Genomic DNA, 19,474 nt, shown 5'->3' with positions numbered 1-19,474 from the left:
AATGCAATTATTTAAGCTTTTGTTTATTTTCTTTAAAATTAATTTTATATTTTCTTTCTTTTTTCCCCTCAATTTATCTCCTTATTACACCGAACTAACCACAAATGCACTGCACCTTTGCCTTTGAATTATTGTATTTACATTCGCTTTGTATTTGTTTACTCAATTGTTGCAATTCTCTTCATATTTATTCAATGGTGCATTGTTGGTCTGTTTTGCATCTCCTTAAACCACAATACATGCGCAAACATAGTTGCAACAAAAGCTATTAATTTATTGATAAACAAACACTTACGCACCCACACACATACATAAATACACATGCAGTTGCAATTATCTAAATGTTGCTGTTAATTTTTATAGGTTGCCCTGCTGTTATAACATTTATTTGGTCAATAGCAAAAATTTTCGCCACATCATTGGAGAGCGAGCATTTTAACGGTGTAAGTATAAATATTATTTCAGCATTTCCCAGATTTATTATTGTAATTAGCAATGTGCTGCGATAATGTAAATGTGATTTCCCCGCATTTATTTCGGTTCATAATTGAAATTGCGCTCGTTTGCAGCTATCGTATTACCGATATTTATGAGCGTATGTACATACATACATACATACATATGTATGTATGTAGTATGCCGGGCCGGATTCTTCACTTCATCGCTTTACGTCATTGCCGGTCTTTATTTATTTATCGTACTTTCTTTCAATGTGGCCATATGGCACCAACTGATGAGTTAACCGAAATTTATCTAGCAGTGTTGGGGGGCAAAACATATTTTGTTGTGGTCATATTTTACTTTTGAACAGATGTCACATACTTTATACAGGGTGAGTCGCCTTTTTGGCGGCATTGAATACTAAGTGCAGCCTGATCCTTCTCCACCTGATTTATAGGTATGCCTCTTCCCCTCCTTCGACTGGCAGATATTGAATCGAAAGCTTTCCAAGCTGGAGTGTTCTCTTTCATCCGGACAACTTGAGCTCCTAGCCTGCGCAGCCGCGATATCTTGATTCGCTGAACTAACAAACTAATCCCTCAGCTCGGGCATATACTCGTAAGTATAGACAGACGGACGAACAAACAGACAGACGAACAAACAGATCGGCTCAACTCATCATGTTGATCATTTATGTGCATATTTTATAGGATTTTCGACGTTTTTGGGTGTTACAAACATCGTGGTAAATTGTTCAGGGTATAAAAACTGGTAAAAAGATAAGGATAAGTAAGGATAGTAACTGGTTGGTTGTTTAGTTAAAACGGGAGCAGCAGAGGCTGCATTTAGTTCACCATTAGGCCCATTAAACCCGCAAGTGGTGATCAATTAACTCAATTAACTTTGATAAAACATCTCAACTTTTTCCACCCCCACTATTTAAGGAACAATGGAAGGCACGTATACCAAAGTTTCAATATCTCATCATCCTCCAAGGATGTTCTACATTCCGACTATTTCATATTACTAAGATTTTGAAGGTGAGATCGTAGAAATGTGGAAACTTTTTGTTTATCCACTATCAACCCTATCCCATAGTATATTTGTGATGTGCCCTGTGTGGCTAGCGTTCCAAGAACTGAGGTTTTCCTTAGAGTCCATTGCCTTAAGCAACTCTTTGAAAGATTTAAATGGCAGTTTAGGTGAATTGCATTCCTGTATATTCTTTTCGTTTCCTTCTATTTCTATATGACTGGGCACTCAGATGACTTTTACTAAGTATCCAACTGATATAACCTGCTTGCATAACCTATCTCAGTAAGAGTTAATATATACGCTGTGGTTAGCATTATTTGGCGCTTGGCTATCTATTGGAATGCTAATGGAATTGGTGTTTCGAGCAAGAGCCTACTTGGTGCATTTTCTAATGTCAACAATTTCAGACTGAAAGCTAATCGTTTAGTTCGAAGCTTTCTTCTGTGTATAGATTGCTAAAGAAAGAACCATATCCCGGTACTATTTCACCTTTGATCCACTGGTGACTACATTTCGGGATATATTTCGCCGTTGAAACTGTCGAAGATCAAACCATTGGTCCATTCTTCTCCACTACCTTAAATATAAATGAAACATACAATGATTTGAGAAAATTACTTTGTCCGACACGAGTTGACTGTGTGCACGAAATCGGCTACTTCAAAAGAGAACTTGCTAAGAAAGAACAAGAAAGTTATCGTGTATGAACGGGTTCTAACATACTGACCTAAAGGAGGACGCATCCTACATAAAGCGAAAGGATAATTAAGTATTTATACTTTATGTAAATATGTGTGCACACTGATAGACATTACTCGTTAATAACCTCCTATAATATCGTAAATGAACTTATTAATGATTCAATTCGATAAGCTGTTGTCGGTAGCGTTCCCAATTAGTGGTTTCATCCGAATTTAGAAGTTCCTAAACAAAACGCTCTTCTGATTCCACCAAATGCAAAACTGGAGTCATGTATATTCGGCATTGCCGTTCACTTAAGATACAAGTACTTGTAAAATTTTTGAGTTTAAGATTATCGTAAGAGATCCATTTTTCATTACCTGTCACAATCCGATGGAAAAACCTACTCCCATTTGCTACTTACAAAGTTAACTTCCTACTCACCTTTTTGAGTCGTACCGCCTAATGATAATGAATTTTGAACGTTTGATATCAATTAGGTAACTCCAAACCACCATCAAAGCAACGATCTATATTTCTCCGTGTGACAAGAAGTCAAAGACTATATACATATGTATTTACAAACTTTATCGACACCAGCTGGTGAATGGACCAAAACAATTAATTTCGAGAGAGAGAGAGAGAAAGAAGAACTATGGCGAGTCTTTCTCAATTTTTTCTACTTTGAACTCTTACATCTCCCAATCATATAAGCTTGACCGAAAAATATTATTATCAATTGAAAAAGAGGACCCGTATATGATATCCATATTTTTCCCTATTTAGGTACCTACTCACTTTCAGTAATTAATAATGGTGTCCTCAACAAGCTCAAATTTGAAATTACAAGAAAAAATGTTGGTTTTAGTGACTAACTTCGAACAACGTTAGTCTCATTCTCTCGAAAATTGGTTTGATCTAATACCGAAAAACGATTTGTCGCATGATTTTATAACGAATAAAGAATTTAAATGCATCCAGGATACAAATAAGCAAGATGAAAGTTGAAAAGGAAAGCTACTGAACATACATATGTATATATTAGATCGAAGTGATTAATATGTCACGAGAATAATATCTCCAAAGTAGTGCCCTACTACACAATTGACTGACAAAATCCCTTCAATAAAGTTCACCACTTTTCGGTGGATTATAAGATATTTCATAATTTATTAAACAATTCTTCGCAGTTCACGCAGATCCCACACATTTAAGATTATGACTTGAAACCAATAATTCAGTTATATTATACCACACCGAAATCCGCTACATATATATGATCAGCAGACTTGCATTACATTGCTCAATAATATACCGATGGAAATTGCTATAATTAAGTTTTTGTTCACACTTGCATTTAATTGAAAATATTTCTCGCATTCCATTTCAGCTATTCATTCAGTGCTCGTGGCTAAGGGAATCTCACATTGACTGGATATTTCAAGCGCCTACCTGCCTTGTATTAATACTCAATTTAATATTTCTCATACGTATCATGTGGGTGAGTATATGATTGCTTTAAGAATTGATTTATATACTCTTAACATGCTTAGTATTTAATGACAGAGAGAGTGGGAAAGTTAAGTATGTTAGACAAGTAACCGAACCTGCCTTGGAAACTTATTATATCCCATTGTTTACTTCCATAATTTTATATTTTTGTTTCAGCTCATAGTTACAGATTTAAAGTACCCTCTAGCGATCTCACGATTGGTTCTTGTTTCCTTACCACCCATCCAATATTACAGGCACCCGGGTAGCAGTAGTTCCTAACTAATATATTTATACACTGATACACTGATATCCTTCATTTTTTCAGATATCTATCTAAATTTTCCCAAACGTTGTTTTCCCCCCAAAACGCTTATTTGTCGGAATCGCCGACATCGAATATCTATAGTATATAATTATTTTTCAAGACAATGCAACAATATTCGAACAAATTGCTTAGATCGGATCACTATGGCATGTAGCTGCCATAAAAATTGACTGATAAAAATTGACCTAAACTCCTGTCGTAGCCTCTTTTGCTATAAGAAATGCACCTGTGAGGCCTATTAAAACTTCGTTGCAGCCGGAGCTAACCTTTTTTATTTTCGCCAAATATGTCTTGAAATTCCCTCAATCATAATTTGAACTAATTTTAAATCAACTCTCTCATCTTTTCTCTCTCACTCAGGTACTAATCACGAAATTGCGCTCGGCCAACACACTGGAAACCCGCCAATATCACAAAGCTTCGAAGGCATTGCTTGTGCTCATACCGCTATTTGGCGTCACATATCTCATTGTATTATTTTGCCCTGGTGGCGAAGGAATTACACAAAACGTATTTGAAAATCTGCGCGTCTTTCTCATAAGTACACAGGCATGTATACTATACCTACTTGAGCTGAAATTATATTTAAAATTATTAACTAAAAAAAATTCTACAATTTATAGGGATTTTTCGTATCCTTATTCTTCTGCTTCCTCAATTCGGAAGTGCGTCAGACACTACGTCATCGCTTCATGAGATGGCGGGACAATCGGAATTTACGAAATGGCAGCATACATCGTAATCGCAGGTTTGTATATACAAATTACGAAGTGTTTAAAAATCACTTACTAACAATATTAAGTTTTTATGTAGAAATAGGCTATCCAAGGACTACTCACATCGTTCAAGAACGGAAAGTTTACGGTAAGTTGTTATGCCACGAAGTTGATTGGTTATTTTAGGAATGTTTTATATGTACTATATGTTGGTCTACATATTATATGCATATACTATAAATATATAATTATAAATGGTGCATGTAACTGTACTAGTTTTATTCAAATTTATTGATCTTTTCAATGGCTTTTCTTTCTTATCCTTTTGTATCGTTGAGTATCTTGCAATATCTTCTTTTCCAAAAAATGGGGTCCACCTAACAAATATGTGAACAGTGCATAGAAACTGTAAATAAATCGATAACTCAACCCTACTAGTCTTTTTTCAAGTCAAGTTTCGATGAGTGTTCCAAGATCCAGACTTTTATTTCCTCTTAAGTATTATGTCCCTTCGGCAGATAACAACAAACCTCAAAATGTACAAGTATTTCTGACATCAGAAAGCTTCTCAATAGTTGGGAGGAGACTGGACTTTTGTAGAACCACAAAACAGAGGAGAAATTCGTCTGAGATGAAGATAGACATCCGGCTATTAAGGCTATCTGTGGCGCCTAAACCTAGTCTCACTGCGTTAGGTTATGCAATAACACAGTACATAGAAGAGTAAAAATCATTTGGATACCTAATCATATAGGAATTGAAGGAAACGAAAAGGCAAACGAGTCGGTCAGCACTTGAGGAGTAAGAAGAGAATTCCCCAAAGCTATCCTATACCATCCAGCTCCGTTAAGAGTTGCTTGAAGCAATGGCTTTAGAGCAACACCTCAGGTCTTGGAACACTAGCAACGCATACCAGACCACAAAGATAATGCGGGGTATCTTAAAAAATTAGTAATATGGTTTCGGCGAAATGGAGAGCATGCGATGATGAGACACTGGAGCATATTCTTTTCGAATGAAAGGTGAGAGGGGTATCTTCGACAGCTCCCAATAGTCTAAAGTCTGTTATTTTACCAAATCCACTGCTGGATAAGTCTTATTGGTGACCACTCGGAAACCAATGGGCCTTATGAAGGCTTAAGCGCGACCGCCTGCGATCTGGCGCTCCTGCGGCCCGCTTTCAGTCAATTATCCCAGGGTTCTGTCTTCACTGGTCATTCTTATACCAAAGTAAAGAGTAATTATTCTCCTTCTTAACAAAGTTAGTTCGGAGCCTGTACGTACTTATGAAAAATTATATCCTTTAAAAATACGAGTATTGTTTTAATGATTTCGGAATGCTTTAAACCTCCCCGTAGGGACGCTTTTGCAAATAGAGCCATAAACATTCGAGTTGCCTTATCATATACACAGAAATTTTAGTATTTTTAACTTCGCGCATGTTATTTACTTATGCGCATGCGTATGTATTTTTCTTTTAATATTAATATTTTGTATTAATTAAATATTTTTTAAACTTTTTTTTATCATTTATTTAAAAATTCAGGCTTACTTCAACGAGTCCGGTACCAAATGGATTCAATCATGACGAAAACAAACTAAATCAACTGTAAACGAGTTGAAGGTCATAGCTATTTGTTGTAGTTAGTGTTGTACCGACTATTAAGAAAATCTCCCAAAGCACTGCTGCTAAGTGTCCACACATATTTTGGATGGTCCCGTTGGCTTGGCATCAAATATTGTGGCCACGTAGGCAGCTACCGTTATTATTTGCTATTGTTTTGCAAAGTGAACACAACTTCCGTTATTGAGATTGTTTAATCTTTAGTTTTATTTATTTGTAATCTTGTTGTAGTCTACTAAAGTAACTATTATATACTATTAAAGCTTAATGCTGACTATTTTTCGTATAAGTATGTATATATGTATGTGTGTATATGTAAATAATTTTTTATATAAATATATGAATTTAAGTGACTGTGAAAACTTGTTTAAAATTTCGCTGTACTCGTTAGTTTTTTCTTTCGCTTTATTAGTTTTTTTATTTATTGCAAATTGTTTAAATAAAATAAAGAAATTAAAAGCATAAAAAATAATTAATATAAGGAGAACTAATATTATAATTTATTAAATAATAATAAATAGTAAAATTATAATAAATATATAAAAGAGAATAAATCAATAATAACTATATATAAATAGAAAAATGAATAAAAAAAGTTAAAAACATAAAAATAAAATAATAAAAAATAATTTAAAATATGGTAAATAATAAGAAAAAAAATGTGATCAAAAGAAAAATAATTAATAAAATTTTTTAAAAGCTAAAAAAAATAGAAAAAAATATATGATGATAAATGAAATAAAAATAAACGCTAACAATTGCAAAAATTAAAAAGTAAATAGTAATTATCAAGAAGATAAATTATAAAAAAAGAATACTGTCTTTGATAAAAAAGTAACAATAAGAAAAATATCTAAAAATAACAGAAAGTAATAACAAAAAATTAATATAAATATAAATGAAGGTTGATCCATTTCGAGGTTCCCTACTTTTTTTAAAGAAAAACTACAGAAACTTCAAATTTGATGGGAATTGTTTATTATCATTCGAAAGAACATTATTTGGCATTTATTCTTTGAAGACCATCTCTTTCAAATGTTAACCGTCTCAGATGGCTCATCTGTTGAGAACAATTTTCGAAGATTCGTTCGAGCATTTTGGCTGGTAACTGACAAATGACACGCGTGACGTTTTGCTCCAAGGCCTGAATCGAAGCAGGGTTGTCCGCGTAGACTTTATCGTCTTATTGAAACCAAATGTCGCCGAGATCAAAAGCTTTAAATTCAGGTATCAAATAATCCGTTATTATGGCACGATAACGCCCTTCATTGACGACTACGTTCTCACTGACATCATTTTTGAAGAAATATGAACGGATGATTCCAACTGCCTACAAACCACACTAAACCCTTATTTTTCTGGATGAAATGGCAGCTCTTGAATCTCTTCAGAATGTCCTACATCCCAAATGCGGCAATTTTGCTTTGCTACATACCCATTAACACAAATGGTCCTCATTGCTTAACAAAATTTGGATCGAAGGTCGAGCGGCTTCAGTCTTGCACAAGCTGTATTTTGTGCTCATTTTTCCCGACAGTCCGAGTTGCAACGAACGGCGCTGAATCGACTAGAATATGCGAAGAAAACTATGAATGAATATGGTAGTCTACGTCGCAGTTCTTCAACGTTTCTAATGTAGTAGTCGGTAACTTGCTGTCTTTTGATTTTTGCTTCTGCCCCCAATGACACTGCCAGTGATGAGGTTCACCTTTGAGCTCCAAACGTTGCACGACGTTGTCGTTATCCTAAAGGCCTTTAAATCCATCTATCAAGCAGTTAATGAGACTTTCCATTACCAGGGTGTTCAAAGCACATCATTTTTCTGAAAGCAGCAAACTCAGTTGAAATCCGTCCTATTATTTTCTAGCGCGTCTCAAAGATTCTTGGTTTTCTTCGTCAACTTTCAGTTGTGCCGCCATTTTTTTCGTGTCAGAATAACATGGAAGATGTTCCTCAGCTTTTTGTCTTCAATTTAGAAACGTTACATGCATCGTATCTATTATATTTGATGCCTTTACCAGATCGATCAATTCTTACTGAAGAATCATGCTGAGTTAAAGATGGAATATCGTTTAGCAAAATTCCGAATTACAAATTCAAATTCGCACACGTCTGCGATGAGTATCGTTGCTTTTCCCCGCTGTTTCCTTACTTTTCCGGTTTCTAATTTTTGTCAGAGCTTTGACGAACAACGACAATTTTGCAGAAAATTGGGTAACTGCATCATGCCGTGGAACCCATCTTCTTTCACATAACTGGATAAGTTATTCGCCAAGGATACGTCTTCTTGAAGAATTTGTTCCCCTATCTTATGGCATCTCGATAAATCGTATCTTAACAGATTTGTGTATGAAGCAACTAAACTAATCACTGCGCTACGGCACACTTAACGTTGGCATCGTCAATAAATCAAATAAAAAAGCCAAGAAAATTTTTACCACGAATTCGTAACACCACTTTTCATAAGTTTACAGGCGAAGGAAAAACGATATAATATAAACTACTCATAATAAAACAAAATTTGAGTTTTGGTTATAAAATGGTTATATATTTGTTATAGAATAGTTATATATTGGTTATAAAATGATTATGTCTGAGAGCAGAAATTAAAATTTATGCTACATACATATACAAAATATGATTTAGTGAATCGTAAACAATAAAAAACTCAATTTAAATTTTTTGATGCTTCTTTATTTTGTATTTTAGGTGACGAAATGCATGAGTTTATTTATAATGAATTATTTGTTAAAGAACTGCATGTCTAGTGGCTTAATCGAAAAAATTACAATTCTCACATTTCTTTCATTTCATTTGCATTTCACACACACATATGTACAGTACTGAGGAGTATATGATTTGTGTGCGGCCCTAGCACAGCCACAGCCACAGCTCCAGCTCAATGAAACGGCATCATCAACACTCAACACACGCACGCAGCGACTTCGTTTGAACATGTGCAACAACAGCTGGAACGTACGAGGAACCGGAAAGACTTTCCCGAGTGCCATTTTGTCAAACTATCCAATGCTTGCTTTACACACAACGTTTGCTGAATCTATACTATTTACATGTACGGTATATATGTACATATATATTTAGGCAAAGCATTGTGCGGCCACAGCCGCAGGCATTATGTACCTTAATATTTTTTAATAACTATAAAGATATAGAAATATTTTATTATATAATATATGTATGTATAATGCAATGCAGCATTCACTGGTACATACGCCTATGTATGCATTTATGAGTGCATAAAAATGAAATCAGTTTGCCATTTGAAAACTACAAGTAATGCAAATATTGCATAACAAATCAAATAAATATATATTGTATGTCCTAAACCGATCTTATTACTAATAATATGTTGTTTAAGTTTATTTAAAAAACTATATTAAACAAATTACATATTAATAAATTGAAAATTTAGGAAATCACTAAAATTTCACACATAGTATACATATACATATATGTAACGGATTCAGTTTGAAATGGCTTTATTTATTATCTTCGTCAACGCTGTTCTTTTTTCTATGAGGCAGTTCAGAAAACTCACCTGGTCTGTCTTCATGTAGCACGGAGATAAATCCACCTGATTGTAGAATTTCTCTCGTTCAATAAGATTTAGGGCATACTATATGCGTAAGGAAAGACACCATATCAATTTAAGCAGATAAATATGTAGGTATAGTATTTATTTTTAGATTTTGCAAATGTTATTGTAAATAAAGTAAGAAAAGCCGTTTTCTTCGGCTGCACCGAAGATCTAATGCTCCTTAATAGTGCATGTCTTAAAGCAACCATTAGTACAGCTAAATCAGAAAACTTATACAAGATATGTTCCAAAGTAAACAGGACTTTAAAAATACCAGAACAAATGGTTTTTTCCGCAAAATCAATTTATTTTATTCAAAATAGTCTCCTTCTGCTTTAATAGAGCTTTCTGCACGGTCCAAAAGCAAGTCGAATGAGTGTTTTAGCTCGTTGGCCGGCATGGACGCCATTATGCCGGTGCAAGTCTTTTGAATGGCCTCTACGTCTGCATAACGCTTTCCTCTCATGGGCAAATACATTTCTCCGAAAAGGAAGAAGTCGCACGGTGCCATAGCAGGTGAATACGGGGAGTGGTTAATGGAAAATTTGATTTTTGGTCAAATAATCGGTCACAAGATGTCCTTCGAATGTTGGATTCTGAGCAATTTTTGATCACCAGTCAATTTGTGCGGAACAAACCGTACACACATTTCGTAAGCTCAAATCTTCGGTCAAAATGCGATAAATCGATGTTTTGGAGATTTTCAATTTCATTTTCATGAATTTCAATGAAGATTTCGGCTGAGTTTTGATGAATTCACACACAGTTTTGATGGAATTTCCGGTGATCACGGATTTTGATTGGCCCACATGTTGATCGTCATTTATGTCCTCACGACCACTTTGAAAACGTTGCAACCACTCGTGCACTCTGCTGCGGGGTAGACAATCATCATGATAAACTTGTTTCATCAATTGAAACGTTTCGGTAAAAGATTTACCAATTTTAAAACAAAATTTAATGTTGGCTCTTTGTTCGAAGCTCATTTTCGCACCGATAACACAAACATACTGACACTTAAATGCAATAACTTCACTTCCAATCAATGAAATATCATGAAATTCTCACTGGACAATCGATAAAAATAGGAGATTTTAACACGCCAGTCGACATATAGGCCTGTTTACTTTGGAACACACCTTGTAATTTGTGAGAAAAGGCGTGTAATTTTAAACCGAACTTTCAAAACAAAGGGACACACATACAAACAGATGGACAGAGAGCCGTTTTCGATTCGTACTGTCTAACGCTAGACCAGCAGTTCAAACAGACTGGAAGCACTTACGACGTACACTTGCGCCCTCTAAAGCCAGTGTAATTGTGCACAAAAAGCAAGAGCTTTAAGGATACTTACTTCGTTGTTCTCACACAGTTTCTTTCCAGATATTTTTGCCTCATAAGTTTGTATGGCTACACTAAATGCACGAAATGCTTGTGCTTCTTTTCTATACAAGTCGCGCATAAAAGGATGTTGCCAATATCTTAGACATTCTTCCGACAAGAAGTCAGACGTCATTGGGCTATAATAGTCGGTAAGAGTATCATCAATAAGATCAAAATCACACGTAAAAAATGGTGGTGTATCATGAATGACCAATGCAAGACCCTAAGAAAAAAATCATATAAGTGTGTTATAGGTATATCGGCTAGTGCCACTATTCATTCACTTACCCGCACGACAAATAAAATCAGTACGAGTGAGCAAATTTTCATCCTCAAAGACAACAAATAAAATTAAAATAATTTTTTTTTTGTATGTTTATGAAACAAGAATTGACAATGTAACTGAATTAATGAATGAAAAAAAAAGATAAAGACATGAAACGCTTTTAAACTGAAAAACGAAAATAATTGCAGGAAATGATAAAAAATAAAAAATGTTTCATATTTTTTTTGGTTTTTGTTTGAGAAATTTATTGCCTATAGTTAGGGATATAAAAACACATTTGTTTTTTTTTTTTTGTTGTTGCTTAAGTGTGCTAAGGTATTGTGTAAGGGTTCCTCCCGGCAATCCGATTTTTAAGGATCCAAACATTTTGTGACTTTTGAGTACACTTTTAACTCGGCTTCAATGCACAGTGCTGCTACTATATACATATGTCGGTCGGTCTGTTCGCGATAATTTGAGTAAAAACTAGATATCTTGATGAAACTTAGTAGAAATGTTCCTTTGCTCTATAAAGTGACATAACAAAGTCGTAAATTAAGATACAGACTTCGAAGTTGGCAAGTCGAATCACATTAAGGAGGCGCACTTGTGGTTTGAAAATCTTTGAAAAATCGGCGTGGCTCTGCGCCCTAATAAGTGAATATGAAAAGTTTGACAAGCTGGCCGACAGGGGTAATGCTCGAAAACTCTACGAAAAGACGCGGCGACTAACAGAAGGTTTCAAGACCGCCGCTGATCCAGGGACTGATGCTCAGAGCATACTAAAATTATGGCGAGAACATTTTTGCAGCCTGATGAATGACAGTGAAAGCATAACGCCAGGAGAAGGCGGAGTCGATTCCCTAAAAGATGACGCTGGAGCAGACGTTCCATAGCCCGACCATGAAGAAGTTCGAATAGAGTTTCAGACAGAGCAACTCCATATCATGTGACTTCTTTAATCTACTGATGGAGAAAATAATTCGAGCTGCAGAACTGAATAGATAAGGTACAAGCTTCTACAAGAGTGTATAATTGCTGGCTTACGCCGATGACATCGATATCATTGACCATAACAACCGCGCCGGTAAGCTCTGCTTTCTCCAGGTTGGACAAAGAAGTGAAACAAATGGGTTTGGTAGTGAAAGGGGGTAAGACGAAATATCTCGAACTGTGTAGGCAACTGAGAAATAAAGTCCTCTCACGACGAATAAAAATAAAACTCTACATGTATAAGTCACTCATTATTCCCGTCCTGTTATATATTGCAGAGGCATGGACCATGAATGACAACATCTGATAAGTCGATGTTACGAGTTTTCGAGAGAAAAGTTCTGCGAAAGATTTATGGTCCTTTGCGCATTGGCCACGGCGAATATCGCATTCGATGGAGCGATGAGCTGTATGAAATATACGACGACATTGCCAAAGTTCAGCGAATTAAAAGACAGCAACTACGCAGGCTGGCTCATGTCGTCCAAATGGACGAAAACACCCTGAAAGAATTCGATGGTGTACCTACCCACCGGGGGAAGCAGAGGAAGACCTCCACTCCTTTGTAAAGACCAGGTTGAGAAGGACCGGGCTTCGCTTGGAACCTCCAATTGGCGCCACATAGCGACAAGAAAAAAACGACTTGCGCGCTGTTTTCTAACTCGGCTATAACCACGTAAACGTCAGCTTAGTTATGACATTTAATAATTTTTCGATTAACGACATTCTATGGGCTTAGCAGTGATCCAATTATGCAATACCCAACTGCTTATGATACGAAGGAATACATATTTCTACCAAGTTTCATTAATATATCTCATCTTATTGATATCAAATAATTTCTCAGAAAACAATTATTAAACTGACAACTCATAATTAAAATTTAATTTTTTATAATTTTCTGTAATTATTTTCGTTTCTCCGTTTAAAAACGGAAACAAAGCCAACTTCATTCATGTCTTAATATTTTTTCAGTTTCAATTCTTGTTTCATGAAACACATGAAAACTTCTAATTTAAATTTCATTTATTTGTTGTCTTTGAGGATGAACATTTTTCCACTCGTTGTGATTTTATTTGCCGAGCGGGTAAGCGAATGAATAGCGATGCTAGCCGATATACCTATAAACACACTTATATGATTTTTTTCTTAGTTTCTTGCAGTGCTCAGTGATGAAACACGATTATATACATGTGATTTTGATCTCGTTAGCTCAGACGGTAAAGGATATTCTTCTCCATTGTCGCCTCAATTCTTGACCAGAAAATGTGCTAGTATCTACGAAAAGAGGTTTACAGATACGCATACCTACAATATGTATCTAGAAGAAGCGAAAGCATTTAAGGAATTTCTAATGGCGATTGAAACTTATGAGGCGAGAAAATCTGGAAAGGAACTGTGTGCGAACAAAGAAGTAAGTGTGCTTGGAGTTGCTGTTTATTTCACCTGCTTTGGATGGTGCAAGTGTAGGTCGTAAGAGCTTTCAGTCTATTTGAACTGCTGGTCTAGCGTTAGACAGCACGAATCGAAAACGTCTCTCTGTCCGTCTGTTTTATATGCGCGAGTTAGTCTTACAGTTTTTGAAAGTTTGGTTTGAAATTACACGCCGTTTTTGTTTGTTTGGAGAGACGCTAACCCCAATTTTCGACGGTTTTCAAGCATAAATCGGCCGATACTGCTGCAACTTCACGTTGATATTCGTACGAAGTTCATCAATCGTCGCTGGCTTGTTGGCCTAGACGTGACGTAGCACCCAACCACACAAAATAGTCTAACGGCATCAAATCGCACGACCGAGACGGCCAATTGACTGGGCCATTTCGTGAGATAACACGTTCACCAAACTTGGTTACCAATAAATCGATTGTGACATTCGCAGTGTGTCTTGTGACGCCGTCCGGTTGGAACCACATATTGTCCAAGTCCATTTCAACCAATTCGGTTCAAAAATATACGGTTATCAAGGAGCGGTAGCGATTCCCATTCACAATAACATGCCGGTCTTGATCATCACGGAAGAAGTACGACCAATGCGGCTGCACCAAACCGTAATTTTTTCGGAATGCAATGGTGACTCATGGAGTACGTGTGGACTGTTGCATGACCAATAACGCATATTTTGCTTATTGACGAAGTAATTCAGTCAGAAATGAGCCTCATCGCTGAAGATGGTTTTTGGATGATAATCCGGATCATTTTCAAGTTGTTGCTCAGCCCAACATACGACGATTCTGGTGGTCAAGCGGCTTCAGTTCTTGCGTCAGTTTGATCTTGTAAGGATGTAGATCAAGATCTTTTCGCAAAATTCGCCACAACGACGTCACAGAGATGCTCAGCGATTGAGAATGACGTGTGATGGACTGATATGGGTCTTCCCCAATTGATGCGCTAGCGTCAGCAATATTCTCGACACTAAAGGCACTTCTTTGCCACACTGGCACGAAAACATTTTGTACTGTGCCTGTGCATTCAAGTTTTTCCACCAGATGTTCACTTGTTGATCTGACAGGACGATTATGACGACCATAAATTGGACGTAGCGCTCTTAAAGTTGAGGCCACTGACTCCGAATTTCAGTAAAAAATTTCAATAATGTCAACTTGTTGTTGGATCACTTATCTTTCCATAGAAGAGAAATGTCAAAAGAGCGGAAAAAACATGGCGTCGTTTGCTGTCCCTATCGATCTACTTTAGAAGCTTCCTTATTAAAAAACACTTGATATCGTATACATTCATTCATATTTATCTGCTTAAATTCACATTGTGCCTTTCATTATGCATGTAGTATGCCCTCGATATCGGGGACCGACAGTTGTTCTACAAGCAAGTGGATTTGTGTGACTGCTATAAGAAGAATAATCAGGAAACTTTTCTGAACTGCCTCACAGAAAAACGACGTGAACTGGCGAATTTAATAAAGAATTCCGGCTACTACTAAATTGGTTCATATTTGAAAAGCTATGTATGTGAAATTTTTAGTGAATGGTGTTTACAATATTTTTGAAATAAATTGTACAATTATACAAAATATAACATTTGAAGAACGTTTCAGTGCACATACAAGCACACAGGTATGTATGTAAATTACTCCTTTATATAAGGCACAGATGAGGGCGTACAAGATCCCGTCGTGAAAACCCGCAAGGCTCAACGGAGTAGAGTTAACTACTAAGGATCATAACAAGAAGCTTGTACTAAACTCAAGAAGAAAGAGTAAAAAAGGCAAGTGCTGCTTTCTACGCATCTAAGAAGGTGTTAGGGTCAATATGGAGTCTAACACACGTCCGTGGTGTTACATACTTATACTCAAGCCAATCTTACTTTACGATGCTTTGGTGTGGTGGACTGCTAGCGGTGATATCTCATACAGCAGCTCGTTGAAACGAATACAGCGGGGGCACTAAGAACCACTCCAACGACTGCAGTTGAAGGGTTGCTCCATCTGCCTACAATTGACTTTGCAGTGGCTAGCTCGGCAGCGAAAACAACTGTAAGATTGGCGGCGTTAGATGAATTTTTCACAAGAAGCTTCGGGCTCGTTAAGCAGGGGATCGTTGGATAAAATATACCGTATATCCGCACCTTATGTCTTGGAAGAAAAGTTGCAAGTCACAATAAAAGAGTGTGGATGGCATAGTTGCAGACAACCCGCTCGCGAACTTTCAACATCTACACTAAAGGTGCAAAAGTGGGCGTCGGAATATATTGCGCGGAACTAGATCTCAGGTGACCCTTCAAGTTGCCGGAATACTGCACTATTTTTCCGGCAGAGGTCTTTGTGGTTAGAAAAGATGCTAAGATTGCTAAGAAAATATGAAATAATATAAAGAAGATTAATATATACGTCGATGGCCAAACAACAATTCAAGCAATAATCTCACATCGCTTACAGTTAGTGTGAGGAGCAGTAGATATAGTGGCTGATAGAAAGTGACTGCATATATACCGTGTTCTAGAGAGATGTAATGCCTTAAGGGCGTGCAGACCGAACCGTATGGGGATGGCATCACATGCGAACCGTATGGGGATTATTAACGATAACACATATAAAGTAGATACAAAGAAGTAGGCACCTCCTCTGCTTCTGTACGGCCTTATATGTATATAATCGCTCACCGACTTCGATATCTATGAGCTTCGCAGTTCAAGGGACTGTATAAAGTATCAGAACTAGATATCAAATATCTATTAAAGCGTTGATGTCCTGTATAACGTAAGACAAACCTCCATATAGCATTACAAAGAACCTGTAGATTTATGCATGGCGTGATAGCCAGTATAACCTTACCTTACCTATATGATGTCCGAAGCTATAATACCCTTTACAGGTGCAAGTTTTGCTTACAAGAACATACCTTTAATCGGTCAGTTTGTATGAAAGCTAGATGCTGGTCCGATATCGGCAGTTTTCACAAATAAGTACATGAGGAATATTTCAGATTCTGGCCCTTTGGCAAAAACGCGTGATGGTCGACGCCCCTGCAATCGAAGAAAACTATTAATAAAATTTTCACCCAACTTGGCGCACTTTTATCGATGTTGTCTCATCCGGCAGAATACATTCAGATGATTGAGCTTCGGTTTCCACGTCGTAATCATAAACTCATGATTTGTCACCCGTTAGCAACTTTGAAGCAGATCTGGGTCGTCGCGGCCGGAGTACAGCATCTCCTGAGCAATGTCAACGCGGCACTGGTTTTGGTCGTAAGTATCAAAATAAGTAAGGGATAGGACAACTTAACGTATAAAAGGTGGAGTGTCCTCCCAAGATAGTACCAGACTTCGTATAAGATTGATGACTCGCCAAAAGCTATTACAGCTTGTATGGGATGTGCTATTACACCCACCATACTCACCAGACATGGCATCTTCAGCTTGTTACTTGTTACGATGACTGCAAATTTTTTTCTTGAGAAAAAATTCAACTCAGTAGTGGATTTCCTTAATTTCGTAGCCGAGCTCGAGGAGGACCTCCGAGAAAACAGGCGGCATGAAGTGGGCGTTAAAATACAAGTGTGTTGTTGTGAGCGAGTCTTAATTTTTTCTGTTTGGTTGGCATGACATCTGGCAAACATATTCAACAACCTTACAGTCATTGAACAAACAACATAATACTTTTTCATTGTGTTGATAATGTCATGTTTGTACAGAAAAGTGATGATTTGTGGAAAGCATTATTTTTTTGTTTTCTTTTGAATAAAGATGCTTCACATGAAAAAGGCGATTTCAATGGTTCAGAGAAAATGATTTTGGTGTAGGAAATGAAGAACGGGGAAACCACCTAAAATGTTTGAAGACACCGAACTGCAAGCAATTTGGATGAAGATGATACTTTGAGCCAAAAGCAAATGTCAGCCATATTAAATGTGGCAGAAGAAACAATTTCAGACCATTTGAAAGCTATGGGAAAGGTCCAAAAATGTGGAAAATTAGTGCCACATGAATTGAATGAAAGACAAAAGAAAAACCGAAAAAACACTTGTGAAATTTTGCTTCAAAGACACGAAAGGAAATCAGTTTTGCATCAAATTGTCACTGGCGATGGATAATGCATTTATTTTAAGAATACTAAATGGAGACAGGGTTAATCCAGTATAGCCATCAACATCGACTGCAAAAACAGATCGTTTCGGTAAGAAGGCAATGCTCTGTGTTAAGATGGGATCAGAAGGATGTGGTATATTATGAGCTTTTAAATCCTGTTGCAGCTGTTAATACTAATCACTACAGATAACAAATGATCAATTTGAATCATGCATTGATCGAAAAAGTACTAGAATGATCCAGAAAACGTGGTAAAGTAATTTTGTTACACTACAATGCAACTGCACACAAACCAAATCGGTTCAGGATACAATCAAAGTACTTGGCTACGAACTGCTAGCCAACTCGCTGTAATCACCAGACTTGACTCCTTCCGAGTATCATTTCTTTTCATCGGTGGGACAGGCTTTGTCTGAGCAGCACTTTAATTCCTACGTAGAAGTCAAAAATTGTGTGTCCGATGTGTGTCAAACGACGAACATTGCTATTGGCATGGTATCCACACATTGCCAGAAAGGTGGCTAAAATGTGTAGAGATCAATGGGCTATATTTTGAATATTTTTTTTTTTGCTCTCCCATTCAATATTAGTACTTTATTTTCACAAAAAGCGCCCATTTCGTACCGGTACTTCGGTACTTAAATCATAGCACTTCTCTCACTCAGCTCGAGCTTTGGCTTCGACAACAATAATGTTTAACTATAACTAGGTATAAATCCAAAGCCGCATGTTTCTCTTTTCAATAAGTACTTTATTTATCAACTACAATTACAATTTATCGCTTGTTAAAAAAAGAAAACAGTGTCACTGTATATCCGACTGCCTACGATTATACAATTCGCACATATTTTAAACGTACAAATTTTGTTTACATAAGTCAATTTGTATAACCAGTACTTAAATATTAAACTTATTTCTTATATATTATAAATATTTATAATTTAATCATTATTTATTATGCAATTCATTACTTATCAGAATATTATGCTGCTTTTTTGAATTAATATCATTACTTTCATTATACGCAAAGCTACTGAAAACCATAATTTCGGTTATGTAGAAGCGCTAAAGTGAATGTCAAATAAACACACGTGCATATGTATTTGTGGCATAGATGCCGCTTGAAACCTGTCTAAGAATATAAGGGACCGAACTGTTAGTACAGGATTTCAAAGAACAAAAAAACATTAATACATACATATGTATATAATTGTATATATGTGTATTTACGAATGCGAAAATGTTTGAACAGACATTTGACGGTAGAGCAATTTAGTTTTTTATTGGCGAACATATTTTATGATTTTTTTTTGTATTTTTGCATGCTAAATATGCATAATTGGCTTAAATACCGGTTATATACCGCTAAAATATC

General features: G+C 36.3%; 3 protein-coding genes across 5 annotated transcripts in view; 2 read left to right on the top strand and 1 right to left on the bottom strand.

Moving 5' to 3' along the window:
- Positions 1–9,662, top strand: part of LOC120771875 (diuretic hormone receptor) — an 81,142-nt gene extending 71,480 nt beyond the window's left edge. Inside the window, exons 9-14 of one of the 2 annotated variants that reach the window (XM_040100129.1) lie at positions 364–443; positions 3,548–3,658; positions 4,337–4,525; positions 4,600–4,724; positions 4,790–4,840; positions 9,158–9,662. In XM_040100129.1, coding sequence (XP_039956063.1) covers positions 364–443; positions 3,548–3,658; positions 4,337–4,525; positions 4,600–4,724; positions 4,790–4,840; positions 9,158–9,191 — 590 coding nt within the window. In that variant the 3' untranslated portion in view covers positions 9,192–9,662. Of the gene's footprint in view, positions 1–363; positions 444–3,547; positions 3,659–4,336; positions 4,526–4,599; positions 4,725–4,789; positions 4,841–6,238; positions 6,621–9,157 lie in introns of those variants that run through there. The other variant, XM_040100128.1, reaches the window with a different exon arrangement.
- A 116-nt stretch (positions 9,663–9,778) lies between these two features.
- On the bottom strand, positions 9,779–11,760 carry LOC120772137. Its single transcript, XM_040100555.1, has 3 exons — positions 11,586–11,760; positions 11,269–11,520; positions 9,779–9,953 (listed from the first exon to the last, which is right to left on the bottom strand). Exons 1-3 carry the CDS (start codon positions 11,625–11,627, stop codon positions 9,801–9,803), a joined length of 447 nt encoding a protein of 148 aa, XP_039956489.1. The 5' UTR covers positions 11,628–11,760; the 3' UTR covers positions 9,779–9,800.
- Positions 11,761–13,213: 1,453 nt separating this feature from the next.
- On the top strand, positions 13,214–15,546 carry LOC120771601. Of its 2 annotated transcripts, XM_040099680.1 has the most exons (3): positions 13,214–13,642; positions 13,709–13,969; positions 15,341–15,546. In XM_040099680.1, the coding sequence occupies exons 1-3, from the start codon at positions 13,547–13,549 to the stop codon at positions 15,491–15,493; spliced, it is 510 nt and encodes a 169-aa protein (XP_039955614.1). In that variant the 5' UTR covers positions 13,214–13,546; the 3' UTR covers positions 15,494–15,546. The 2 variants fall into 2 exon arrangements, with proteins under 2 accessions (XP_039955614.1, XP_039955615.1); XM_040099681.1 differs by having other exon boundaries at positions 13,216–13,969.
- The last annotated feature ends 3,928 nt before the right edge of the window (positions 15,547–19,474 follow it).

Source organism: Bactrocera tryoni, chromosome 3 (genome assembly GCF_016617805.1).
Source record: "Bactrocera tryoni isolate S06 chromosome 3, CSIRO_BtryS06_freeze2, whole genome shotgun sequence".
NCBI classification, from domain to species: Eukaryota; Metazoa; Arthropoda; class Insecta; order Diptera; family Tephritidae; genus Bactrocera; species Bactrocera tryoni.
The sequence above is the reverse complement of the archived record's forward strand: the minus strand, read 5'-3'. Positions and strand labels throughout refer to the sequence as shown.

Excerpts from the sequence above, each read along its gene's own strand:
- LOC120772137 (XM_040100555.1), bottom strand. The coding sequence starts at position 11,627 with ATGAAAATTTGCTCACTCGTACTGATTTTATTTGTCGTGCGG. Across the intron at positions 11,521-11,585 it reads TGATTTTATTTGTCGTGCGG|GGTCTTGCATTGGTCATTCA; the intron begins GTAAGTGAATGA and ends TTTTTTTCTTAG. Across the intron at positions 9,954-11,268 it reads AACTGTGTGAGAACAACGAA|TATGCCCTAAATCTTATTGA; the intron begins GTAAGTATCCTT and ends TTACGCATATAG.
- LOC120771601 (XM_040099680.1), top strand. The coding sequence starts at position 13,547 with ATGAAACACATGAAAACTTCTAATTTAAATTTCATTTATTTGTTGTCT. Across the intron at positions 13,643-13,708 it reads TGATTTTATTTGCCGAGCGG|TTTCTTGCAGTGCTCAGTGA; the intron begins GTAAGCGAATGA and ends TTTTTTTCTTAG. Across the intron at positions 13,970-15,340 it reads AACTGTGTGCGAACAAAGAA|TATGCCCTCGATATCGGGGA; the intron begins GTAAGTGTGCTT and ends TTATGCATGTAG.